A 27,882-nucleotide genomic window follows, 5' to 3' on the forward strand; every position below is an offset into this window, starting at 1 on the left:
GGTAGTGAGCCTTCCCCGGGGCAGACCCCGCCGCGCTGGCCTCCTGCGCGGTGCCGCCTCAGCCTGGCCCCTCGCCTGGAGGGGCGAGGACGAGTCTCCTACGACCGCCAAGTCCGGTCTCTCGTTAAGACGAAGAGACGCTAAGCCCGCGCTCCCGCGTTTAGGCTGACGTAAATACAGACGCTTTTCCTCTTACGGGTTTGCTTTATTTTCTACGCTAGCGTTCTTGTTTTATCCAAAGGTAGCGTAGTCGCTAACGCTTTAGCTGCTGGCTGTTTCTGTGTATTCTGTAACACTTACAATGACCTTTAGATATTTAAGAGCCTGGGTTTCCCATTACAATGTAAAGCAAATATAAATAGTAAGCAAAGTAATATCTTTATCTTCACATAAATGTTGTTTATACTGAAATTTTAAAATAGGTATCCCTGAGTAAAATTAGGGCGTTTATGTTTGTGTTACTGGTTATTCAACATTCAACCTAGTCTTTCTGTATTGTTTAAATAATTTCAGTTGTCTTCTCTTTTAACACAATGGGCAGGGGTGTGTGGAGAGGCCTCGGGTGGGTCTTGTCAGAGGAATTGGGGGCCTATTGGGTGAACTCGGGGCCCTGACCTGAGTAGCATAAATGAATTGAGCTTGCAACAATCCCTTTAGTTCTTTTTTTTCCTTTTTTTTTTTTTTTTTTGAAGAATAGGGTCGTTGGTAGTCTTTAAATCTTTTGCATGCTATAAGACAGAATAAGAAGGCAAACAGATCCCCCTTTTACACAATACAGTAGATCATTACCTGTAAAACTAGCATAGTTGTAGAGCTTACAGACTGCTATGAAAATCAGATCCCTTACTTCAAGAGGTTTAAAAACTGTGATTCCATTCTGTTTTATTAGAGCCAATAGGGAAAAATTTGATTTAATGGATTTAGGATTTCTGCCCTGTATATGCTTTGTAGATCCCTTCAATTGGGGGTCAATGTTTAGATGCTAAGATAGTAAGTCTTAAGAAAGTCTAAAGCATGTGAAGGTGGTAACAATACATAGATATAAATTTAATCATATAAAGGAGAAAAATAGGAGAAAGTTTCGACTTTTGACTTGAGTTGAAAACAGGTGGACATTTGTCTGTTAAAAGGGGTTGGAAGTATTGTTTTATTTCCTAGGTCAGGACAAGCTGTTCTTTGAAGATGGAAGTTACTGTGAGGGCAAGTTTGTCAATGGAGAAATCATGGGGAATGGATTTCAATACTGGGCATCGACAGGTGAGCCTGTAACCATTACATACCCTTTAAAAAAAAAAAAAAACCCCAATCCCATTAAATTCTGATAAATGAATACGTATCATAAGCAGCCAAACGGATTTAGTCCAAGTTGTCAGTCTTTGATGGTGTTTATTGAAGAGTTGTGGTTTTCAGGTTTTCTTGTTGGCCTCTCAATTTAGGCTGGGTTAACTTTCAGTCACCTCAGAAAGTTAATCAAATGCGTTAATGGTAGAAACCAGAAACATGTATCTTCAATCTTTGATAAATCTTGGTCCTTCAAAGATGCACACACGTGCAGACTTGTCCTCATATGAAGTGCTCCACAAGATCAGGCCAAAGATGTTAAAGGATTTAAAGAACTTGGATGAACTATCCCTTACAGAGGGACATCTCATGCATGATTTACCAAGGGAACATTTCAGTTAATTCATCTGCTAGCATCCTGAGCGGAAAGAAGTTCGTTGATTAAAGATCTGTCCCAGTAAGTTGCTCCAGAAAAGAATTTCTCCTGTTTTTGTTTGTTCCTGTACAGGTAAGTCAGTGACCTCTCCACCTGCGTAACCCCTTTAGTCAACAATCTGTAAGGCTGACAGAAAGAAAATAAAGGGTGACCACGTGGAATAGTGTATTATACAAGTAAATCGGGTAAATACTTGACAGAAAAATAGTTATCTGTCATTCTAAGATCACACATACATCACGTACAAATGTGACGTACATTCACAGTACAGTACTTCTGGTGCTAAGCAGATGATTTTTCAGGCTTTGACACACAATATTTGAATGAGCACATGCCGTCAAAAAGCTGTTAAGGTGACTATGAAATTCAAGTACTACTTTTATACATTCCTTAACCATAAAAGAACATACTATGAATCTTTTCCTTTTAACATATCACTGTCAGTTTTAAAGACCAGAAGGATTATGACTCATTAGTTTTAAAATAAAGACTGAATGAGCACGTTTATAGTCTTCATTAGACAGCATTAATAGTAAAAAAAGTAGTCATTAATTATAAGCTTCTAGGTTTTTAGAATGTCTTCTATTTGTGCTCTGTAAGTAAAATATCACTTACTGGCGAACCCTAAATATATAAAAAAAATTAAACCATGTTTGACAGATCCGTTTCTTTCTGTATTTAACTTTCTCATATATTTGATTCAAGGAAGCACTTATTTTGGTCAGTTTGTGTTTGGAAAGCTCCATGGACACAAAATATTGCAATATAAAGATGGTGGGAAATATGAAGGAGAGCTCTTCTATGGAATGAGAGAAGGTAAGTTATATTCTTTGAGTAACCTTTGTTTAAAATTTACTCTGTCAAGACTGAACAGACCTGTTTATGCTGTGTAAATACTATTTTTTAATGATTTCATTTTTCAAAGATGGCATTGGTCTACTGAAAGCCAGGAAACTAAGCTCTTGTTCTTGCTTTATGTTGACTTAATCTGTGAGAATTATTTTTTGTTTCAAAAATAAAAGCTATAAAATGCTGAGTAATATTTGAGTAAGTATTTAGAAATAGTAATATTTAGTAAAATTTAGAAGTGGAAAAAAAGCTGTTATTGGCTCTAATCTAGAAGGGAAAAGGCTGTACTGATAAGATGTTAAGATTCAGAAAACAACTGGCACTGTCGTAATTATACAACTAGTTTAGTAACATAGCACAGGAAATGGAACTGTTGCCTTAAACGAATTGCGTCTGTACAATTGATTAGTTTTCAAACACAATGAATTGTTAATCAGGAAAAGTTTTATGTCCAGCTCTCTTACTTCTAGTCACTTTTTCATATTTAGGAATTAAATACATATTTAAATATGCTTAAATGAAAAAGGTTACAGGTGAATTCTAGGAGACTCATACTTTGGCCAAATTCAGAGATGGTACAGCTTGGTTTACTGAATTTCACTGTGCCATTTCACTGGTTGCTTGAAGTTCAGGGGAAGGATCATAAGAGTGTGGACTAGATTTGACTGCTGCTGCTTATTGTTATTGGCTCACTTTCTCTGATAGTCTGGTGTATCGGGTCATCAAATCTGTTTTCCTTTAAGAATTTCCTATTTGTTTTTCACTGTTTTAGGAATGAGGAAAATTATGAAGGAGCCTGGATTCTAGACAAGTGTCAAGGTCATGGAATATTGCCTTGTGCTCTTGGAACAGTATATGAGGTATATGAAGAAGACTTACGAGAAACTACTGATTTGTTTGGAAAAGCTCAAAGGATCATGGTAGAGGATGCTTCAGGCAGTTAAACAGAAAAGGTCTATGTTTAGAACTAGTACTGTTAGTTCATTTAACAAATTCAGTCCCCATTTTTAATTGAGTAACGCATGAAAAGATTTCAAATTTGATTTTTTTTTAACACATTCCAACCGTATTTTGTATAGTTGAAATTCAGATTCAATTTCAGCTTGACTTTTCTTGGATACGTAGCCTACTTGGAAGTTTTCTTGTGATTATTATTTGGAGTATTCCTTATTTCTAAAACAGGAGTAAACATAATGATTTGGGGGTGGGAGGAAATGTATGTATAAGCACATATGAATACTCATACTTGCTGACACCTACTTCAAGGTAGAAGGATCAGGGAATATATTTTCAGGGTGAACTAAACAACAGGACAAGATGTCCTGTGGATTATTTTCTAGTAATTCAGTGAGATGACCTTGAGGCCTGGGACTTAAGGACCAAACGTGGTTGTAGCGTGTAAATGAATTACTGCATGACAAATGAAGAATAGCATCCTTTCATTGCAATCACAGTGTCTGAGGGTTAAAAAAAAAAAATCTGAAATTTATTACTGAAATTTTGAGAAACTAAATGAGATCAAATCTGTGCTTGTCTTGGGAATTTTTTTTTAAATTTGACATCATTTCTGTGGTAAGTGTTTGGAGAGAGAGATTCTTTGAAGAAGTAGCATTTTATACTTTGGTAGTAACTTTAGAACTCAAAACCAGTAACTTTTAATTGTTTCATACGTATTCAGATTTGGAACAGACACTTCATAAACTATTTCATTACCCAGTTATAGTGAAGTTCAGAAACCCAGTACTGATTTCATCGTTTAAGACTCTTTTTCTTTCTGACTTTGATCCTCATTCAGTTTTCTTTGTTGTTGAAAAGAAGGGGTCTCCCTAGGTTTAGTGGAAATTCAGAGTACTACGTGTTCGGAGAAGCTAAAAATTATGGGAAGGCTATTCAATATAACTACTACATGTTTCTAGCCAACTGACATTTTTTCCTATGGACGTGAAATCACAACCAAAATTCTACTGAATACTGTTGATGTAGTTAAGATAGAGCATAAAGCACTTGGGTATCTTGCAGTTCGGTCTGCTATTGGTATATGCATAAGCAGATATCTTGGCTTTTCAGTTAAGGGTTTGGTTTTTTGGTTTGGTTCCTTTTCTGCACCTGTCAACACCCCCAGATTTCTTTTAAATGTACATTAAAAGTTTGTAGTTAAATCTGTTAATCGAAACTTAATTATTGAATACAGTTTAAAAATCTTTATGTATTATTCCATGAACATATGAATGTTGGGAATTAGTAGGACAAGATAATAAATACTTGTTAGATAAAGAAACAGATGACATACAAATATGTACAAGTGCTGTTGTGCATTTGTTTCATTATAACCTAAACACCGTTAAACAAAAATGGTGTTGTTACAATAGCTTCTCACTTCTTGAGACACTGAAGAGAGGATATTTTATGTATATATATTTGTGTGCGCATGTGTGCACACACAGTTTTGTACCACTGGGTGTCTCTCTAGCATCTGTTTTGAGACTGAATTAGTAAATTCTTCAGGCTTACACTTGTTGGGTAACTGGTCTGTCTCTGTAGGGTTGTAAGCGTTTAGTCCTATATTTAAGTTTACACTGGATATGTGCTCAAAAGGGACAAGATATTGGGCCAAAAAAAAAATATATCCTGACAGTACTGACAACAGTATCTTGTTGGTTGATTTTTGTATTTATATTATGCAGAAAACAAACCTAAAAGACAACCACTTAATGCAAGTGTTCACTCAGCATATACTGCTTTCAAATTATATAACTTAACATAAAACAATAAAAGCATATAAATACTTTTTTTCAGGTAAAATAATAGGTTAAAGTTCTTTTTTTTAACCTGTTACCATAGAATTATGAAAGAGCTAACCAGCCTTCTGGAAGGGGTCTAAGACATACCTGTGACCTACACCTTACAGGGGAATGATTTAGCCATGTGTTTCTGCAATTTTAATCTCTTTCAACATGCTGCTTGTAGAGCCATTCCCCTGAGTGATGGTAGCATAAGTATTATTCTTCTTTCTGTCTTTCTGCCCCGAACACTGTCTCGGATCTTAAGTCTTCTGTGGCTCTGTCATTCTCTGACAAAATTTATATTCATTTCAGATTAGAAAGCTGACAATAATATACTTCGAGAATAATAATAATGAACTTAATGGATATAAAATTTTCAATACTGCTTGTTTTTTCAGCAGCCAGTTTTGACACAGTACAAGTAACAAGCAGAATCTACCTCCTGCTTTAAAGATCTGTTGTTGTCAATGAAAAATTGACAAAAACTATGTGCTTGGTTAACCATTGGGTTTGTGTGCGCAGTATGTATTAAGTTTATACCAGTACATTCCCGACAGATATGGTAATCAGTATACACTGAAGTCCAACAAAAATCGAGGCACAGTTCCAGCAAAACATGAGCCTACGTAATATGGAAGTAAACAGGAAATATGTGAAAACTAATTAGAGGAATTATGTATGGGCAGTGCAGGGGACGCAAACCCAATCATAACACAAATGGTAAGACTTGGTTCAGTGCCCAGAAAAGGGCAAGTTACTAAGAAACTCAAGTTAAGGATCTGGAAATGCTGCCTGCTTTGTTGACATAAACTTTTGCACACGAGACTTTTGAAGCTTGTTTTGTATGGTCAGATATCTTGGTGAATATCAAACTTTATTGCTAATCAGTTAGTGTACCCATACTTCGTACAAATAGTTCTATGCTTGTAAACTGTGTGTAACTGTAGGGATTTTGAAAAAATCTGGATTTTTTTTTTTTTTCCTGTACTGAAATAGTACCTTGGACATACTGAAGTAATCTGCTAGAACCAAAAGAACATGGGCAAATATTTCGAGCTCTAGGGTATTCTTCTAGCATTACTTCTATGTAGTATAGAATAGATTGAATGATGGCATGAATGTTGAATTTGCCCGTTTTTCCTCTTCAGTTTTAACTATAATAATGTCAGGGCTAGATTTTTAGATCAATCTCTTGCAAATGATAAATTTTTAGTAAGTAGATGCTGTCAGTTAATAGCATATTGTAGTCTGTGAACCCTCAGAGATTCAGGTCGATTAAATGTCCAGTAAACAAGCTATAACTATAACTATATCAACAGATGAGTCCAGTAATAGCAAACAACTCTGAACACTAGGGAACATATAACAAAACAAAGCCCCTGAAAGCTGCTGATTTAAAAACAAAACCAAAAAAACCAAACCAAAACCCAGTGACCTGTGGTGGCGTGTCTGGTTTTAGTGCATTTGTATGTGCACACATTTGAGAATGAAAGAAAACAATGACATGTAAATGAAGTTTGCAGAGGTTAATGAAGTAAACTCTCATTTTCTTCATGGAAGTGTTTCCTTTCTGTGATTTCTCATTTCTGGCTGCTGTGTAAGTCCCAGTAAGCAGATGCTGTGTTCCATTCTGTCCCTGTTGCTACTTCTTTCTGTGTTTTGGCAGCGTTTAGTTTGTCTTCTTTCCCAGAGGAAGACCTGCTGTTTGATACACCTGTTAACCACACTAAACAGGTGGCAAGCCTTATGGGCTTTTTCACCTGCAGGCTTTTGTTCCCCCGCCCCCCTAGAATCCATTTGAGTTACCTGTTTGGAAGAGTCAGAGTTTCAGTTCTGATGCAAATTATTTAAATTACTGGAATTTCAATTGCTCAGGATTATACTGCATACTAGTGGATAATATGAAATTTGAAGATACAATAAATCTTTCCAAATCATGATTATGATTATAATTACAACATAATGATATATGATATAAAAATATAAATAAAGCTGTTGCTGATACAAAGACCATGAATGAGTCTCCCCACTAGTAAATGTTGAACTCTCTTATTTTAATTGCTTGTGGGTAGGACCACTGACTACTGCATCACTCATAGCTCTAGTAATTTTTAGAAGTTACTGTGTCCTGGTAGTGGCCTGGAAGTGTGCTGAACATGTTTCTGAATGCATAATCTGTATATTTAATTGCCTCTTTGAGTGTTTTTTAGTGATCTTTAGCTGATACATGGTTCTGATGCTTGATAATAAGATGTGACAAGAAGACAGTGGGAAGATGTAATTAGCAGTCGTCCTGTTAGAATAAAGACCAGTAATGGGCATTTAAAAAAAAAAAAAAAGGCAAAACAAAACCAAAACTCCACCAAACTACTATTTCTGTAGTTTATCTAGATTTTGCCGTAATATACAGCACTTTACACTGAGGATTTGTTGAAAATCTTGTATTATGGTAGTCTGTCTTGCTAAAGAGAAACATTGTTGAATGCTTTCCTGAATCAGCCTAACACAGAAATCATCAGGGCTTTGCTTGTTACCTTCATTTTAGAAGACAGATAATGAAAGGCCTTCAGAGAAGGATAAAGTGAGGTTTTGATAAGAATTATCAGACCAGAAATAAACCCATGAATAAACTATAATCAGGGAGGAAATTTGTGTTTAAAATGGGTGCTAAAGTGCCTGCAGAATTTGAGGTTTTGGTCTTACTCTGAAGCACATGCTGATTTGAGAATAAGGTGGTCTGTCAGATCACACACATTCCTATATAAGAAATGCCAGCAAAACATTATTCTCTAATATGTCTTGATTTAAAATTATATTAATACTTTATTTATTTCCTTATTCAAGGATCAAAAGCATTGAAAAGTTGTTGTCATCTTTTATCTATATTAAGCCAGTATATTTTCTTTTATTAAAACTATTCGAATGTCAATAACTTTCTGAAATATTGTACAGAAACTCTTTGAAGTTTGAGGGGGAAATAAAACCTTGTGTGTCTTGACACAAACTGATTTACATTTGAGACTATAGTTCTTGGAGTAGACATAGCTTCTCCCAAGTTCTAAAAACAGGCCATATAGCATGAACTATCTGAACATATTCAGCCAGATAAGTAGTCAGGATATACTGGACTAACTCCGTGTATTTAAATATAATGTGTTTGTCTAAATTAATGTCAGCTGAGGCTGTATGCTATAATGCCAAAGTTTTTTATAAAGGAAAGCATGGTTCAGTCGTTACTCAAATCTGTTAAGCAATTTTAACATGATATCTAAGATCAGGCCCATGCAAATAAGTTTGATGAATGCTTGAAGACAAATAATGAAAATGATTGATAAAAGCCCAAATTAGAGCATGTGGAAATCATATACTGTTAGAGGCAGGCAAGTTGAGTGTAGAGGCAGGCAAGTTTGTATCTGAAATAAACAGAATTAATTGCAATAAAAAGTGTAATAGCCACTAACTGAAAAATGGAAACCTCATCAATTAACTGGAAATTGCTTCCTGAAATAAAAAAGAAGTGGTAAGCTCTTATCACCCATTTACAACATCTTTTTCTATGCTCATAAACAGATGTCTTTGAACACCTTGCCCTGCCACATGATGTTGGGAGTAACTTATCATTAAAAATGTTGTTAATTCCTGAATAAAAATTGCCAAAATTTATATCCATCAAAGTTAGTATTTGAAAATCTTTCTTAGTAAGAGACTACCCCAAGTAAAGCTACATGTCAATTTCTGTAGTTAATTTACTACTGTTTAGTTGTTTTCTTAGAACTAGTTGTTTCAAAGTTGTCACCCATGATGAATAAATTCCTAACATCTCAGTTTTTTTAAACACAAAATGAGTCATGCTAACCTATTTAAGTAGGCTGTTGCAGAAATGAATTAATATGATAACATGACCTTGTGAAATTGTTACTGTTTGTGTACTAAGTGTTCTTATATATTACCCATAACGTTTAATTGTGGTTTAAATAAATTCCATATAAACACATTTACTTTAGAGTTTTAGAAACAATCCACAATTACATTGTGCAGTTACCAGAATAAATTCGTTATTACTGATTCTTAGGATAGGAGGATTTCTGTTGTTGATACCTAGCTGATGATAAACAACTTTGCCTTCATCAGTTACTGTTCTTCATGAACTACTTTATTTCTGTTTTGGTCTCTATTAGTAGATTGCAATGTCTTTGTGTCTACTGCATTGTATGTCTCCGAATCAGAGAAAATACAGGACCTTACTAAAACTCAAGGTTTTTGTTTTGTTTAAAGCAGAATTTCCTGTTCTAGTTTAAAAACAAAACCAAACACAAACAAAAAAACCCACAGTATAATACAGCCCATCACTGGAAGCTTGTAGCTTTTTCTTTTTCCCCGTTTCCTGCTCCCTTTTGTTTGTGTACTAACTGGTAGCTCTTTTTCTGGAGGCCCCTATGTCACTCTGGTTGTTCACGCCTTTGTTTCCCTGCATAAATGTGTGATGTATAGATAGTGCTTATGTGGACGTCAGCATTTCCAAACCTTGCATGTGTTGCATTGCTAAGCAACTTTTAGCAACACTTATCTCTCATCCTTATGCCATCTGGAAAAGAGGATTAGACAAGGAAATGTGCCAGAGAGAGACAAAGGCAAATCTAAGAAAGAGGTGGCTTAATTACTTAAGAGAATGAGTGACATCAATAGTAGGCAATCATCAGAATTGATTGAAAGCAAGCACAATGCCTTTACAGGTAGCGATAAGGAACCACTGGGAAAGGTTGCATATTTTATACCCCCGTCCTTTTTCCTTCCCTAGAGGAAGCAGTACACAGCTGAATCCTATTGCATGTTTACATGCAGTGATGCAAGATGAAGGCCCCGATGATTTCAGTATGTAATTCAGATACAATTCCAGTTACAGTGAGGTTTTTTTTCTAGACCTTCTTCCAGTTGTTGTGTACATTCAGGAGTATAACTAGCTGACTACTGTTTTAAAGGTATCTTCCACTAGGTAGAGACGACTGTGAAAATGCCAGTGGAGCTTGAAGCTTGGGTACATTAGAGTTATCAACAGTGCTGCTATCATTGGGATAACTGCTGAAGATAGCATCATGTGCTTTAAAGTGATGGAAGGAATAGGCTAAGCAAGTAGTATCAGAAGCATATTTCCAAAGAACTGCTTTGTCTTGTTTTTATCTTCTAGCTTACATCTGTAATTGCTAAAGGTGTAAACAAAGTGCTAGAATTTTAGCTGCTAAATCCATCTGGAGTTTCAACTGGGTTCACACACGTTAGAATTATGGTAGCACTTTATTTGGTACTTCTGCTGTTATCACACAAAAAGCCAGATATCCAACTTAATAGAAGAATGATCACTTTAGATCTTAAATATTCTTATTCTCTAGTTTCTTATGTACTTTAACATTGAAAGAATGTTGTCTGATAGCTAAACGGGATTTAGTACCACATAAAACAAGTGACATTTGTTACTGAGTTATTTTACTGCCCATACCTGGACTTTTGACTGTACTTTGACCATTGTCTGATTATTTCTTTATAGAGCAGTGCCAGCTCTGCGCTTCAAGATGTTTTACACGTAACTTGGAATAAAAGTGCATACTACAATATGCAATACTATACTCTCTTTTTACATCTGAAACTGAAACCAGTATTCCTGATTGTAACCTTCCCTGTCCTGTCAGCAAATAGCAGTGAAATGTCTGACAGATTTTCCTATCCTCCCTAATATGGGACCACAAAGAGGAATCGGTTGATTCTGCTATCAGTTAATGTTAGTAAAATTGTGGCTGTGAACTAATCATCTCAAGATTATACTATATTGAGTAGGAAGGGGTACACTAGAAAAACTGCATGTTCATCATGACATAATACTAAATTGCATGATTACGTGTGCAAGTTTAACGTTGCTGGAAACTTTAATTGACTCATACCAATGCTTCTGTGGTATTTGGCTTTGCAGCCTTAGGAATCTTTAAACTTTTATTTTATGTAAAGGGTATATCTTGGGTCAAATGCAGTCCAGATTTAAATAACCAAGGCTATTTGGAATTGAGTTTAGTACACTATTTCACTTTTCACAATCTTTAAAAAGCAAAATAATGTGTGATTCTGTATGTGACAAAGCAGTTATTCATTCTTACCATGTAATTTAATGCGATGTAGTATATGAACTGAAGGACCTCACATAATAGTATCCCACAGTAACAAACCTTAGGCAAGAAATGTTTGATTCTCCCTCCTTTCCCCTTTAGAGGAGTGCCGCATAATCCTTGGTGGTTGTGTGGTCTCCTATTCAACTTTTCACACAAATGTTGGAAGGGTATTTATAAGACGCCTTGAGGACCACCCACTTTGCTATTGAAAATTGGCTGAAATAATCCCTTCTTTATAATTTAGCTGTGGTGGTGTTGAAATTTAAAATCCTTGTGTATTTCTGTTTAAAGGGGCAGTGGAGAAATGACGTATTCAATGAACGGGGTGCTATAGTTAATTGTTCTGGTGACATCTGTGATGGACTGTGGATCAATGGTTACCCTGCTGGTACGTACTTTCATTACGCTCTCCAGTTATTAACAAGTCTTTGACATAATGCTTTGGTTGTCCCTCTTTTCATTAATATGATCTGACTATAGTGTTTAGCATCCTCTGAGTACTCAGTTCTCCTAGAATGCATAGTTCTCTGGAGCAAAGGGGATAGGATAGCTATTTGACTGAGGTGTTTCCCAAAGGGAGGGAGCCGTTCATTCAAATTGAATGCAGAATTACAGTGAGGTATTGAATGTTCTTGTAATGGATTTTTATTCTTGCGATGAGTTTTATGGTTTTAATAATGTGGATTTTTAATTTTAAAAGTAAAAGTATTTTGGAATTAAAAAGTTGGAAAGATAGCAAAAGAAACAACCTCTGTGTGTGCATGCACGGTATGCATGTGTGTAAGTGAGTAACCCCAGTTAGTTTAAATTATGTCATTGGAAATAGTAAAGAATTGCTCAGCAGGTTATAATTTGTTAAGCATGGAGCAGAAATGAATCCCACCATAATGCAAAGATACAGACTTAATGGCTTAATAGAAAGCTTTTCTAATCCAATTGACTTCTGCACGAGGGGACTGTTTACACACAATATAGTAGTTCCAACTTGAGTGCAGCTGGTCAAGAGATGCTCGTAAGTAAATTTTTGTATTGCCTCACTCAGATATGAATGTATCACCTCAAAGGAAATGATCCAAAAAACTTGAAATACAGCATCTATGCATGTGTTCTTTGTGTCAAGCAGCAAAACATATGGAATGGAACTCAGAAGAACAGATCTGTGCAGCAGCCCATCTTAAGAATATTTGCATGTCAGAATCTCTGTGGGATGTTAACACTCCAAAAATGAGATATTTAATAAAAAAATCAGAAGAATGTAATTCACCTGATTGACTTGTTTATATCTTTAATGTTAGACATACTTGTAATGCTAGATCATATTTTCAGAACCCAGAACGAAAACGTTTATTTTTAGAAGCATTTCCTATAAAGGAATAGGTTTTTGTAGGTTTCATAAGTCTCACAGTAAAGTGCTTCTTTAATCCAGTCAAAGTTGGTAGTAATCAAAATTCATAGCTATGTTCAAACCCTATAAAATGTTGTGATGGTCTGTTTCATGATTAGTTAGCAGATGTTAACTTTAACAGGCCTTTTTTTCTGGCACTGTAAGCTGAACAATAAGGAATTGAATAGGTCTTAAAGAAATCTCTACACAATCATGGAAGTATTCTCTTCAGATTACTATAAGGATATATTTGAAGAGAGAAAATTTGTTCCACTCCTGTTCATTGGGTACTTAGAAGACTTAATTTTCCCTTTTCTCAGCAATGCAATCATTTACATTCTGTATTCCTGTTTATTGCTAAAACTTAATTGTTTTTTAAATCTTTTTAAATGCATTTTTGTGGAAGTCAAGGTTATTCACAGGACTTCAGTTTAAAATAAATGTCTAGATAAGTATTTCAGGCAGAACGATAGCTTGGCTTTTGTGAAGAAACTGCCTTCATTAAAAGAAATGATTGTACATCTTCATTCCATCCTTCTGGGAAGACAAGTGTCTGATTGTCCAGGCCAAGTACAGATGATACTGTTTGTGAATGTCTTTGTGAGACACAAGGATTCGGAGACTCTGGATGTCTTGGGCAGCATTTTACCTGTACATGTTTGCTAGCTTTCTGTTAGAACTTTGCAACAAATTTATATACCAAGCTTCAAGTGATTTTTTTACCTATATAAGTGAACTGTTTAGTTGTTGAGCTGCATTTGTATTACTTTACCTTGAACATATATGATTGCTTTCAATTTTACACTAGTTATGTCAGGAGAGAGTCGAGATCTTAATTATTTCCTTCACTTTCTCCTGTTCCCTGAAACAACAATAGTGAGAGAATAAATTTTACAGGTGCTTAATGCAAGGACCTGCTGTTCTGAGTTCATTCTTAAATAAGCAACATAAAGATAAAATTATGAGCAAAAAATTTTACTCTTCGTGGATTTTTCCCTCTGAATAATACTTTAGCTGAAGTAGCTTTTAATGCTGTATTACGTTTACGTGGCAAGGTTTTGATAATGGGGGGGGCTGCGTGGGTGGCCTCTGTCCAAAGAGGCCAGGGGCTGCCCTGTGCTGGACACAGCTGGTTCCAGCTGGCTCTGCGACAGACCTGCTGCTGGCCAAAGCTGTGCCCATCAGCAAAGCTAGTGGCACCTCTGTGAAAACATATTTAGCAAAGGGTAAACCACTGCACAACAGTGAGGAGTGGGGGGGGGGGGGGGAAGTGCGAAAAACAGTCCCGTGGAGACAGAGGTGAGAGAAGGAGGAAGGGGGAGAAGGTTCTCCAGGTGTCAAACCAGGTATTTCCAAAACTTCCACAGGCTGCAGGGGGAGAAACCGTGGTGGAGCAGGTGTTTCTGTGCAGCCCATGAAGAGGACCACAGCGGAACAGATATACACACTGCAGCCCATGGAGGACTCCATGCCAGGTGGGTATTTCCTGAAGGAACTGCAGCACATGGAAAGCCTACGCAGGAGCACGTTCTTCTGACAGGAACTGTGGCTCGTGGAGGACCTGTGCTGGAGCAGGGGAAAAATGTGAGGAGGGAGGAGCAGCAGAGAGGGACCGTTATGGACTGACCGCAACCCCCCATTCCTCATTCCTCTGCACCACTCAGGGGGGAGGTAGAGGAGTTGGGAATGAAGGAGTGAAGTTGAGCCTGTGAAAAAAGGGCACGAGATGGGGGGAAGATGTTTTAATTTATCTTTGTTTCTCACTGTCCAAGCCTATCTTAATTTGCAATAAATAATTTTCCCTGAGTCTGTTTTGCCCATGGTGGTAATCAGTAAACAATCTTCCTGTCTTTATCTTGACTCACGAGCTTTTTCATCTTATTTTCTTCCCACTGTCCTGTTGAGGAGAGGAAGTGAGAGCACAGTTGGGTGGGCATCTGGCAGCCAGCCAAGGTCAACCCACCACAAATGTTATGAAAGGTATTACAAATAAAGCTGCAATGGATGATTCCATTCAATTGATTCTGATTGGGTTGAGATTTTCTTTCACCTGAGTCGTAATTTTTAACATTCCTCTTAATTTTAACCTTAGTCATCGTCATCAGCCTATTTAATAGAATGCCAAAATAGAGCCTTCTATTGCCTTTTTGAGTAAGAAGTACAGTAAAAGTGTTTTATACTCTGACTTAAAAACTTTACCTGAACTTGTAACATTGTGACACAGTAACAGTGAGAGATAGTTAATACATAATTGTGACATACTAACTATTTATTTGTTGTTCTTTTGATGATCAGCTGTGGATAGTCGTGGTCTGGAGATCTGGGCTGGCATCAGAAACCACCAAATCCCATCAAGTTCTGCAACCAACTTATTTGAGTTAATTGAAGAAACTGAGAGGAAAACAGTTAACTCCTGTGTACGTAGTGTGGGGAAGAGCCAAATTTATTATCTCTTTCCCTTGATTAATATGTGTATGCAGTAATCTAAAATTGGGTAGTTAGTATGCCAACTTCATAATTTACAGCAAATGTGCAAGTGTTATACCCTAAAAAATAGTAGCAAATACCTTTTTTTATATGCTGAGGTGTGTTTGTGGTTGTCAAATATACTTTTGCAATGTAACATTCAGCCTTTAAAGAGTGCAAGTTGTTTACCGTCCTCCCCCGCAACTGGTGGCTTCTGACTTTTCAAGGAAGGATTCTCTAATCAAGGAAATACAGTAAGCTCTGTCTTCAAAAAACAGGACCATAAAAATCATCCTTCTAAATATTGATTTGCAATCCTAAATTAATAATTGATTTCTGAAGTATTGATAAATCCACTAAAGTCCCTGGAAACTGATGAATGTGTTAGTACTTCTAAGAAGCCAAGAACTTTCAATTCTCACTGAAATTTGTTTCAAAAATCTTACCCAGCATTTGGTTTCTCTATATATTTTTATAGCAACAATTTTCTTTTTTTCCCCTGTCAAGGATAATAGCTTATGTCAGAATTGTAAATACTCAATAATTATTTGAAGTACAGTACCAGATGAAATAGAATCTGCAGTGAAATATTTCTTTGAAGCTGTGAAACTTGATTCTTTGTTTATTAGGGAAGTCACTCCTTTAAGTTTGTGCAGCACTTCAACAGAACTTGGAAAACACAAGGAGTAACCTAAATGAATGATACATCCCCATTTGTCAACTGTATCTCCAGTCTGACAAAATCTAATAGACTTAAGTTGTTGGAGAGGTAGTTCTCAATATATGCTTAATGTATGTTTTCTGCGGTATACCCAGCTGTAAATTTAATGTATTGAGTACCTAATGGCTGTCATGGTGAATTTATTCTGATATTTGGACTTAATTAAGATTTTAAAACCTATCAGTGCAAACAAACAAAAATGTCAAAACTGTTTTCTTTCACTGGATTTGAGTGTAGAAGCTATCTTTTGACATATGTTGCATCTGGGAACTGAAATCTACTGTTTCTGTCATTAGCAATTCTGGATTTACACTGGCTGATTTACCAGTCCCTAAGGGAGATAGAGCCAGAATCTGGATCTGACACCCTATATGGAGCAGGAGATGCTTCGAGCAGCCAGCATGGTAAGTAAAGATAATGGATTAGTTGACTGCTCAGCTTTTTAGTTAACTGAAAAATGAAAAAGTACGTTTGCATAGCAGTAATACAAACAGGTAATTCTTAAGTGATTAATTTATTTCTTTTTTTTAGCAGAGTGCTGAATTTCTCATAATAAATAGAAACAAAACAATTTTATGGCATTGATTCCATTTCATAAGAGAAATCTATCCCTCCTAGGGTTTCTTTGCAGTTATTTTAATCAGGCAAAACATACTGGTGTGCAGTAAGATCAAAAAGAGTTCAAGTAATAATTTCTACAGTCTTAATTCATTTACCAAGAATGAAATAGGGCCTAAAATTTGAATCTGGAGTCCAGATTTTATACCCTTCACCCATGTTCAGAAATACTGCCGGTACTTCACATACTTCTAGTTTTATGTCCACACAAAAGCCATTTCACATTGATACAACGTATTCAAGCAGACATTGCAGGCAGAATTTTAAAATTTTTTCCTGACTTAATATTCTTCTGTTTCCTGTCATGTCTGATTTGTAATTCTTGGTGATTGAACAGCCAGCAAGCTTTAACCTGTGAATTAACTTTGATGCTGGAGTAACCAGTTAACCAGTTCTAGTACTGCCAGTCCAAGCAGTGAGGAGTTGAGAATCAAACAAACCACTTTTCCTTCAGAAACACCCACAACCTGATTTGGCCTATTAAGATTCTAAAGGTGGTGAATTTGGGTTCTGTTTGTTTGTGAGATTTGAAACAGCGAAATTGACAAAGTCTTAACTCTGTATCCATAACACTAGAAGACATAACACTTTCTCTTGATCCCCTAATTGCAACAAAGAGGTTTAAGAATAAAAACACAAAATACTGCTGGCTATGTAATAAAATCACAAGAGTCAGTGACTTTGATTTGAAGTTTCAAATTTGATGCTTCTGAGGAGGCTTTTTGTTGACCACTTGGTAGCTGGGACTGCAAAGGTAACTGTCCTAGCAATGTGTTACTTTGTGAAATGCATGAAAAACAAGCAGTTGCTTTTGCAGTCCATATGCAAATTCTGTCTGTGACTCATGCAATTTAATCAATTAGAAACAAAATCTCTGGTGACTCTCTGGATGGGATACCGTATGTTGTAACAGAAAAAGAGCGCTTTTAGAGGAGGCATTTCGGTGTTTTTTGGAAAGATGGCATTGCAGAGAAAACATAGAAAATGTGTTTTGCTTTAAATATTAGGACTTCAAAACAAAAACCGGTAATTCTTTTACGTAGTTCACTGAGCTAAAGATAGTTTTGGGAATTCAAGGCATCCTGTTGTTACAGGCAGTCAACCATATTTTCTAGTCTTACAGTGTCACTACTTGGGTATGCACGTTTGTGTGCATGTGCACATGTACTTGTGCTAATTGATGCATTTTGCTGTGCCCTGTAGGACGGGATAATATATGTACAAATGATTGCTTTGTTTTCCATAATTTTGAAACATTCTTCTGTCCTGTAAAAAGACAGAACAACAAAGTGACTGTGCAACAGCCACACACAGGTTCATCCTAGCCATCCCTCTGTCTCCCGCTGTCCCGCCCTTATTTTGATTGTCACACTGGCATGCATAATTTGCAAAAAATTACTAGTTCATGCAGTTCTGTTTTGTCCTTTTTCAGTTGTTTAACTCACCTAAATAAATGAAAAACACTCACTTAACACCTGAAGTATTAAAGATACCCCAAAATTACCAGTATTAAATACATCCTCCTTTTCTTTGCTTATGCCGAGGGCATTTCATTACCAGATCTTGGGGTCACGCATAAAAATAATGTTCTTCCCTTTGTGGGACACTGAAACAGAAAGAGTGGAGGTAGAGTTCTGGCACAGTATTTCCAGATGTCATCCTTCCACAAAAATCCTAATCCAGATTAGGTAGATGCTTCATTCCTGTTGCACTTTAAGTGAGAACAGTAGTAGTAGTAGTATTACTCTGTATTCTCTGCTAAGACAATGCAGATTAATTTCCGTGTCTTTTTAAACTTGAAATCTTTCATATAATTATGTGTTTAATCAGTCTTCCATGGAAGGGAGAAGTATTATAAGCTCAGATGCTTTTGATCACACGTGAGGTCAGATGAAGTAAATGTGGACCTTTGGGACATGGTATTTTTCATTTTTAGACTCTCCTTATTCACGGATCAAGTTTGCCCAAAGCTACTCTACGCATGCCTGTTTGTGATGGTGCCTTAATGTGACCATTACTTCAGCAGGACTTCTTGGACCACAGAATTCTAGTCTATTCTTAAATATCCCTCAACCACAAATGTTTTCTGTACTTGGGGTTCAGTGATTAGAAAATGTCAACTGCAGCAGACTATGGGGACCCCACTACTCTATTGTCTGAGTTGTATTTAGTAGTACAGTGTTTGTATGGTGCTGGGGTTTTGAAGAATTAGGCTTTTATTTTTAAATTTTTAAATTGAGCTTTTAAGTGGTTTGTTGAGGTCATGTCCAGAGTGATTTCTTCATAAGATAGCGTTGTCTTTCTGAGTGTTCATGGCAGACAAATAGTGGGACTTCTCAGAGTTAACTAAACATTTATTTCAGTGAATGGATTGTGTGTTTGGTCAGGGACATTGGAATAATTGGCACTGAAAGGCAAGTTAGTGAGGCAGAGGTGGTAGAAAGAGTGGGAAAAGATGCCTAGGAGACTAGAAGAAAGGAAGGAGGGAAGAAAGAAAAGGAAGAAAGAGAAGAATGAAGAACACTTGAAGACCTATTGAAAGATTCTTTTCTCTAGCCATTGTTCTACTGATTTTTCTTCTGATTCTTCTCATCTCTGCTTTTGGAGAGAAATGTTGGCTAACTCTCAAAATACCTTGGGAATAATTTCTGCTGATGGGTAAATGATGAGATCCTTGAGGCTTTCATGCATCACTGCCTATAGTATGGATATAATCATGCAATGATGGAGAATCATCCAGTTTTTATCCAGTATTGATGAACTGTCAGTGAAAGAGTTCCAAGAGGTTTTGGTTTTTAGTAATACCGTATATGTAGCTATTGTTTAAATATGGATGTTTTTCCATATTTCAAGTAGGTGCTGAGATCCACACCCATGAAAGATATATTAGATGTAATTTGACTGGAAAGTCTCTTTAGTCGCTATCTCATAAAACATATCTTACGCTTACAAATTAATTTCTAGTAGTTTCATGATGTTGGCCAAGCTAGTAAGTTTAGTATCAATGCAGTTCTTCGGGTTTGTTTTTTTTTTTCTTACTACTAGTGATGTATTTTTACAACATTTTTTGTTTCGGTATTAATTATTTTCCAAGGCTCTTTTCTAAAAAGACAATAATGACTGCTTAAAGTAGGATTAGATATATTACTAAATGGACTTAGAGTATCGATGTTATCTTGGTTATTTCAGTTTGCTACACCAATGGAAGCAATGCATGCATGTTGAAGAATGTTGTCCTCCATATTCTTGATGTTATTAAAAGACATCACAGTGTAATAAAGACAGACATTTCTAGGCACTGGTATCGGTGACATAATGTTGCTAGTTGTCCAGATTGTTTTATTCCCTCTGGTTTACATTTGCTTCATATCATCACATTTCTGCTGCATCAGCTAGAATATTTTTCATATTTTTGGATTGAGGAACGTTATTGTGCTACATGTCTTAAATTTAGGGGAATTTACAAGACTGAGTAACAAACTTTCAGTTGAAACCAGGGCTACGAATGTACGGAGCTTTTGTATTAAGCTGGCTCAAACGTATCGTTCATTGTTTAGAAGATTGGAGCTGTAAAATGTTCAAGTTTTGCCTCCTACTGGTTTTAGGTCGCAAGTACTTAGCCTTAAGTATTCTGCCATCTAATTCAAGCTTATCACTATTTGATACTTTTTCTTCCTTCACCTACTGACTCCACTAATAGTATAGCTAATTCAGATACTTTTTTGAAGGCTCATTATGGATGAATGGATTCTCTTCTTATTTTACCATTGTGAGTATTCAACTGGTAACATTGGATTTGAATGAGGAACAAAACACAGTTAGGTGCAGTAATAACTGATAATTTTAGTTGTTCATTTAAGCAGAAAGATCATAGTTCAGATAGACCTACATTAAAATTACTGGCTAAGTAGGATACGAGACAAACAAGGTTGGATTGGATTTCCAGGATTGGAGCTCTAGGAATTGTAGGCAGTTTGCTTAACAAAAAAGGTAACAAAAAAGAGCTATTCTTTACATCGTAATGTCATAGCTCCGTGCTAACAAAAAGTTGACTGTATGCGTAAATTTAATCACATAATAAATGCTTTAATGGATTAAAATGGTGCATGTAACTAAATAGTCTGAGTGGAAAAAAATTATTTTGTGCCACTCCATGTTTAAAATGTTTTGTTTGTAATAGTGCTAAAGTTTTCTTTATGGCCTTGATAATTCAGGATAATACATATTAATCTGTTACAGAAACAACTTAAGCATAAATGTTTTGGGGTTGTCCTTTAATTGGCAGTACTCAGTTTGATTAACTGAAGTTTCAGATTCATCAATAGTGAGAAAGTTTACACGGTGAGAGAGATTCTTTTACAGGAATTTATACATTGAAACTTACCGAAAAAAGGGGTAAATATGATGATTTATCTTTGGAGCATGCAGGAGGGCCAAGCTAAACCTGCATCTTTTCATATGTAGTTGGACATGTTATAATGTAAGGATTTGGAGCAATTTTATACCTGCTAAAGCAGGGTGCCTGGGAAAAATATCCTGCTTTCTCCCCGCTATTTCTTCATCCAAGAAGTCCTTTTTAGACTATTTGACAAAAATGAATGTGTAACTTAATTCAGGAACAGCATCAGATGACACACAGACTGTCATATGTTAGTTAAAAAAAAAAAGAAAAAGAAAAATAGTTACCATAACAACTGACTCACCACTTGTATTTCCAAGAGAGAGACTATCTTAAAAGAAAATGTAATAGGTCAGTCACATGCATGTTAGTAGTGTTTTCAGTGAAAAAGCATGAAATGTTTTTTCACAGGTGGCAAGAATTATTTTTGTCTTACTCAAGTAAGGTTTTGATATCAAAAATAAGATTATCCTTCTTAGAGGATCATATCCATTACTGGAAGCAGCAGCAACTAAGTATGTTTAAAAACAAAACAAAAACTCTCAACCCTGAATACTTGATTTCTAATCATATTAGGGAATACTCTCTCTCTGGACAGCTGACCAGATAGAATCTGTATTAAACAATGGAATAACAACGCTATCGGGTGCCCTTTTTTTTTTTTCCTTACTAATTTTTTTTTTCAATCTTGAAGACTCAGAACAATCTATTTATATTTTTGATTCTTTGTTGAGGACCTGATTCTGCTCATGTTTGAAGTCAGTAGTTTTACCTTTGACATCTGTGTTTGCATGATCAAGCTTTAACATGATATATTTTATGTTTTGTGTCAGCTTCTCTGAGCTAACTTTAAAGCCCACTTCCTCATCCATGTTTCCTACTTATCCACTGAAGCCCATAGTGCTAAAACTCTTGACATCATCAACAGTGGTAGCCTGAGGATCATCAATGACTTCTTTGAAGACTTGTTAGTAACTTCCACTACAGACAAATATTCTGCTGAAAAAAAGGTTTTGACTCTACCCCCTCTTTCCTGCAGGCAGTGATAAATATAGAATTTCTGCGAAATTAGATTATTTTAAAACTGGCATTTCATATGTTCTCCTGGGTGGGGGCAAGAGGAAACTGCAGCTATAATTAGGTTTCCCCTCTATTTTATTATTTAGTTTTGTTACTATCTGGCCTGCATTTCAGCTAGCAGTTTCTACTTCTTTTAGCCGATAGATATTTATTGTAATTCTGATCATTTTATCTGGAATTTTATGTGAACCCATTGCTGTACTAATTACCATATTTCAAAAGTAAAGAAGCCTGATTTCTCCACATATGACATGGAAGAAGAAATATTAGGTTTTGGACTCATGTAAATTAGTCATTTAGGGAGAAATAATTTTTCATTAGCAACAATATGTAAATTTAGTATCTAAACTGCTACAATAACTTTATTTTCTTAACAGTTTCTCTTTTAGTTCTCTTAAAGGTCTGAAAAGACGCTTATTTGGGTATAGTAATGAGAACCTGTCAGAGCACACAGTTAGGCATTTCACTGATGTGCAGCCCTTCCTGAGAATCACTGCTTCCGATTGATTTCTCAGTGCCACAAGGTGGTTGCTTGAAAGAACTAATTAGTCTTAGTGTATATAAGTTCTGTGAATTTAAACGTACACGTTTAACTCCCTTGAGACAAGCATCAGGATAAGAGACACAATATAATTACATGGCCAAAGCACACTATCTCATAGTTATCTGTAGTATCTCAAGAGATCTCTCTTGTACTCGCTGGAACAAAGTGTGGTTGTGTAGTATTTCACTGTTCATCTCATGAGATTTTGAAGTAATGCTGGTAACAGAATAGCAGCATCTGACTTTTCCACTGCAGTTTCTTTTAATGTTGCTTAAAATTACACTGTTTAGGTTTATAAGTCCACAGATTGACCAGTCTTAATATTTTAAAAGTAATGGGGGAAATCTGCATTCTAAATATCTACATGCATTTTAAATCTACTACTAATTAATAATTAAAATAAAATTAGGATAATTAAATATTAATATTTAATATTAATATAATAATAATAATTAAAAGATTATTTTAATGGAAATAAAAGAAAGATGTTGAATGTTTCCTCAGCTGCCTCTGTAGCAGCTGGAATAAAATATTACTAATGCTCATCCCAGATCTTTGCTGTATTGCCAGGGTTTTATGTGAACATTTAAAAAAAAAACTGGCATCAGAAGCACTGGTATAGGTACCTACAGAAATTACTGTGTTTATTTTGAGTCTATTTGCTGTATATCCACAATAATCTTCACAAATTTGAGGGATACTTTACATAACAAAAATGTGTGCAAACTTTTTAAAAAATAATATTAGAAGGGAAAAGTTAGAGCAGTACCTTGCACGCTTGACAAGAGCAAGTATAGGGGTACACTGACTTTGCTGTGCACAACTGTACGTAATCTGAGACTAGAACCAAGTTTCGTGAGCCCCATACAGGTCTCTAATATCATCCTTTCCTTTTATGTATGTGGGAATGTTTTGTAGCTTTTATTTGCTCTCTTTTTTCACTTCTCATGGACCTCTCCCTCTGCTGGAAAAATGTCATTTCCAGATGTTAAAACAATTATTTTTTCTGTCCCTAAAAGTAGGAATAGATATAAAATAAAAATTATCACCACTATCTGTAATTATTGTTTGGTTTTGAGGAGGAAAAAGGGAAAAAGACCGAGTGGACCTGCTGTGTTGACAAATGACCTAACAGATGATGAAAGGGAAAAAAGAATACTAAAGCTGGGAACTTCAGTTGACCAATACCTTGGGAAAAAATTCAGTTCAAAACAGCAAAGCCATGGTCATCTAAACTCTTATTTTTTTTAAACCCATGTGAAACTTTAGAACAATAATTTTGTCAGAATTAAATGATTTCAAGATTTCAATAATTCATGTGAATGTGGGTTTATAAAATTTGATCTCAAAGATTGTCCTCCGGAAGATAGGTACGTTTCTGTTGCTGTTTCAGTGCAACAGGGTGAGCTTTTTCACTGAGTGTTAGATGCATAGTCACAAAATTGTATCGTAAGATAGGTTATGTTGTAGATTTTCCTTTCTTCTTGCTGGACCATCTTTCTGACTTTTGCTGGACTGTCCCCTGCAGCATTTCCTGGTATTAAACAGAGTTCTCTATGCAAGGATTGTACTTTTTGAGGAATGCGTTCCATTGCAGTCAAACTCAGGTGTATTGGCCTCAATCGCAGTTCAGCAAAGCCTTTCATAAAGCATTGAAGATGTTTTAAAGACAATGAGATTTAAGCATATTTTTACACATTCTGCATGTGGTAGCTTGTGAGGATGAATAATCTCAAGATTGTATTTTACTCAAGGTTTATATTGCAATGAATGTTTAAAAAAAAAAAGGAAGGATATGCTAAGCTGGAGTTCACTTCCTTGTATTTCTATAGGGAGGATATTGAAGAAGACTATAAAGCGTTTATAGAGGAGGGTGCAGCCTAGCTGGAGGTAAAATAGTAAGGAAAACGGTTGTTAAGTGATTATTTTGCAGATTATACCTTTGAGGGTTTTTGTATCAATGTTTTTGGATTCTTCCTCTAAAAATGGTGCAGACCTTGGGTAGGACTTGCATATTTCTGCTTACTTTATTGATGGAAATGGTTGTGAATTATTTTAGGCCTTTCATATACAGAGAATCTAAAATAAAACAGAAAGTTATTGTCTTTTAATTGATAGAATTAAATGTGTTCCTTCCAGTCATTCCCATCTTGCATCTTCCGCTACTTCATTCCAAGTATTTTGAGACTTTTGCAATGTATTACTTAAGCTTGTATTTGGAGTGAATAACACCTTTGGTAAACATCTGTCTGTGTAGATGATTTATTCTTCTCTTTTATCTGAACTTCCGAAATAATTAACAATTATGATCTCTCTTCCCCTCCCCCCTTTTTTTTTCCCCAAATGAGACTAGCTGGATATGTGCATCCATACCCAGAGTCTACCTTCTTCTGTCTGTACTGTAATTGACCAATCAATGCACTATACATGTGTATGAACATATATACACATACATATGTGTGTATATGTATGCAGTGCTTGTTTCTTCTAAAGCATCAGAGTTACTTCAGATGGGATTTTATAGTTAGGGCTGACTGAAGAAAAATGCAAAACTAACATCTTGCATTGTGCAGTTACAGAGGCAGTTTATAAATTGAAGAAGAACCAAAAATGCAATTGACCCTCATTCAAGAGAAATCCCCCTTCTCTTGTGCAGGAAAGTAGGATTTAAATCTCTCTCATGTAAAACATACCTGCCTAATAGTCTTTTGGTTTTCAGCACTGAAGAACCAGTGCATGCAGTAGTTGAATGGAGGCATTCTGCATGAACACAGGGAAGCTCAAGGTTCAGTGTGTGTTAACCTTCCCTGTAACCCCTGAAACTACTCAGCGATCACTGTGAAGTACCTCTAAACTATTTTTATCTCTAACCATTTTTACATTGGTGGTAATGTCTGGATAATGACAGCTCCGGAACTGAGAGAGTTAGCACTTCTTTCCATTGCATTGTTCACTGCTACCCTCATACCTTCTCCCCAAAAACCCCCTTTTTTCCTTAAGGGTTTTGCGGTTAGGAGGTCGCTTCTCATCTGTGGTTTTTGTAATCTTAATATTAATTAAAATATTCATTAATATTAATTAAAAATAAGTATCCTATAATATTAGGAAATCTTTGTGGGGAAAAAAAAAGGAAGAGACGTCCTGTTTTTACACATTTGTACTCGAATGTGTATAAAAGTTGGTAACCTGGCTCACCTTTTAGACAAATGTTAGTACACTGGTAGCCTTACAGAAACATATCTAAAAAGAATTATGAAAAGCATCTTACAGTACTGTGTTGAAATAGTAGCTAAATCAATTTGCTAGAGTCCTCGCTATAATCTCTAATACACATCTGTAATCTCATTTCACAGCAACGGGGCAACAAAGTGATGATTAACATGTTTGCTGATTTTGCAATTAGAAACCTTGGGCTAGTCCTAAACATGCTGATTCTATTAGACTTGCAAGGAGTGCTGGAGATGTTGTGCTAATTGTGATAAAAGGGGTCCCAGCATGTGTCAAGCACATCCACGTTAACTCCATTTAATGAGGCATCAATTTGGAGTTAGAATCTAACTGTACAAGTCTCTTATCTGCTTTGCTTTACTGCTACTTCTATAGCCTGTGATGTGTTTCCCAGGTAATTACGTTATTCTGAGACTTGTTAATTATTTTTTTAAAAACATAAATTATTGGGTGGTAGAAGGGAATTAAGCTTTCATGTCAAAGTTCTTACTTTGGATTTGTCTAGATCCAAAGTTCCTGTATGACCATTTATCTTGTCAACAACAACAAAAAAAACAAAACAAAAAAAACACAAAAAAAAAACCACAAAAAAAACCCCCAAACCAAAAAAACCCATGAAGGACAAGCTAGGTAAAATTTTAGACTTATCAACTTTGTATTTTTACTGAAGATGCTCCTTGCTGATGTCTATTATACTTCTATGTTCCCATCAAGTTCAACATTTTGATGTAGTACTTCTAATGAGCAGAATTTCTTTGTTTTCATCTGTTCTGCTTGTGTCTTCAGTCTAAACAAAACAAAGCTGTGGTCCCAAGCATTATGAAAAACAGATTTTTTTATTTTTTTTAATTTCCCCTGGTAGCTACACAGAAGTAGAATCCACTTCTGAAAATATAGGTTTTCTGATGTAGTGATGAGCTTTTGAGAAAACTGTTTGTTATTAGAGTTCAGTTGAGTCCAGAAACTTCTAGCATACTTTATTTTGACCACTAAAATATTTCCCTTTCTAAATCATGCAACAAAATAATTTGGGATTTTGAATCTGACCATATAAAAGGATTATTTTGAGCCCTGATAAGAGTGGTGTTCATTTTGGTGCTAAACTTAAGAAAATTTAAAAAAAAAAAATTAATGTAAAAAGATTTCCTTTCTTTGGGTCTTTGTTTTGTTTTAAACTTTCAGATTGGCTGCTCGGCATTTTGCTTAAAAGAAAAGCTAAGCTCACACATATGGAAGATTGCCAGATACTCTAAACCCTATTTTGGTTAAATTACAGTACCCAGATTTTGGTAACAAAGCGCATTGATTTTATATTCAAAAAGATTTTTATATTTAGTCTGTTAACCTTTTGTAATTCCCACCCACAGCTTTAAACTGTAGAACATTTTTATGCTAATTGTTGTCAGTAGGGTATCTGCCATGGTCCCTTGGTAATTTAAATCCATTGAATTGTAATGCAGGTGCTGATAATTGCAGAACTGTTATTGTCTGACTGGCTGCAGCATATATGTCGCAAACAATTCTTTTCAAATTGGATTTGAGAACACTTAAAAAAAAAATCCCATATTTGAAGATAACCCTACATCATATTTACAATAACGAAAAAAATTGGAAGTTTTTCCTCTCATTTCTAAGACAGTTTTACATGCTTGCAGTTTTAAAACAGTCTTCACTGTGGCAGATTCTAAGATTCAGCAGCTATTGTGTAGTTTTTAAAATGTCTGTTAGTCCCTTTGGTTTTGGATGTTGTCGTGGTTTAACTCCAGCTGGCAACTAAGCACCACCCAGCCACTTGCTCACTCCCCCCCGGTGGGGAGAGAGAATCAGAAGAGTAAAAGTGAGAAAACTCATGGGTTGAGATAAAGACAGTTTAATAAACAAAGCAAAAGTTGCGCACGCAGGCAAAGCAAAACAAGGAATTCATTCACTCCTTCCCAT

The 27,882-nt window shown here is 35.8% G+C and overlaps 1 protein-coding gene across 1 annotated transcript in view; it reads left to right on the forward strand.

Moving 5' to 3' along the window:
- The window catches only part of MORN1 (MORN repeat containing 1), a 56,968-nt gene that overhangs the window by 1,745 nt on the left and 27,341 nt on the right, over nt 1–27,882 (forward strand). Inside the window, exons 3-10 of the mRNA XM_019470715.1 lie at nt 6–111; nt 1,131–1,257; nt 2,423–2,533; nt 3,111–3,141; nt 3,339–3,426; nt 11,796–11,892; nt 14,256–14,363; nt 16,372–16,479. Coding sequence (XP_019326260.1) covers nt 6–111; nt 1,131–1,257; nt 2,423–2,533; nt 3,111–3,141; nt 3,339–3,426; nt 11,796–11,892; nt 14,256–14,363; nt 16,372–16,479 — 776 coding nt within the window. The remainder of the gene's footprint in view (nt 1–5; nt 112–1,130; nt 1,258–2,422; nt 2,534–3,110; nt 3,142–3,338; nt 3,427–11,795; nt 11,893–14,255; nt 14,364–16,371; nt 16,480–27,882) is intronic.

Source organism: Aptenodytes forsteri, unplaced genomic scaffold (genome assembly GCF_000699145.1).
Source record: "Aptenodytes forsteri isolate BGI_AS27 unplaced genomic scaffold, ASM69914v1 Scaffold16, whole genome shotgun sequence".
In the NCBI taxonomy this organism is placed as follows: domain Eukaryota; kingdom Metazoa; phylum Chordata; class Aves; order Sphenisciformes; family Spheniscidae; genus Aptenodytes; species Aptenodytes forsteri.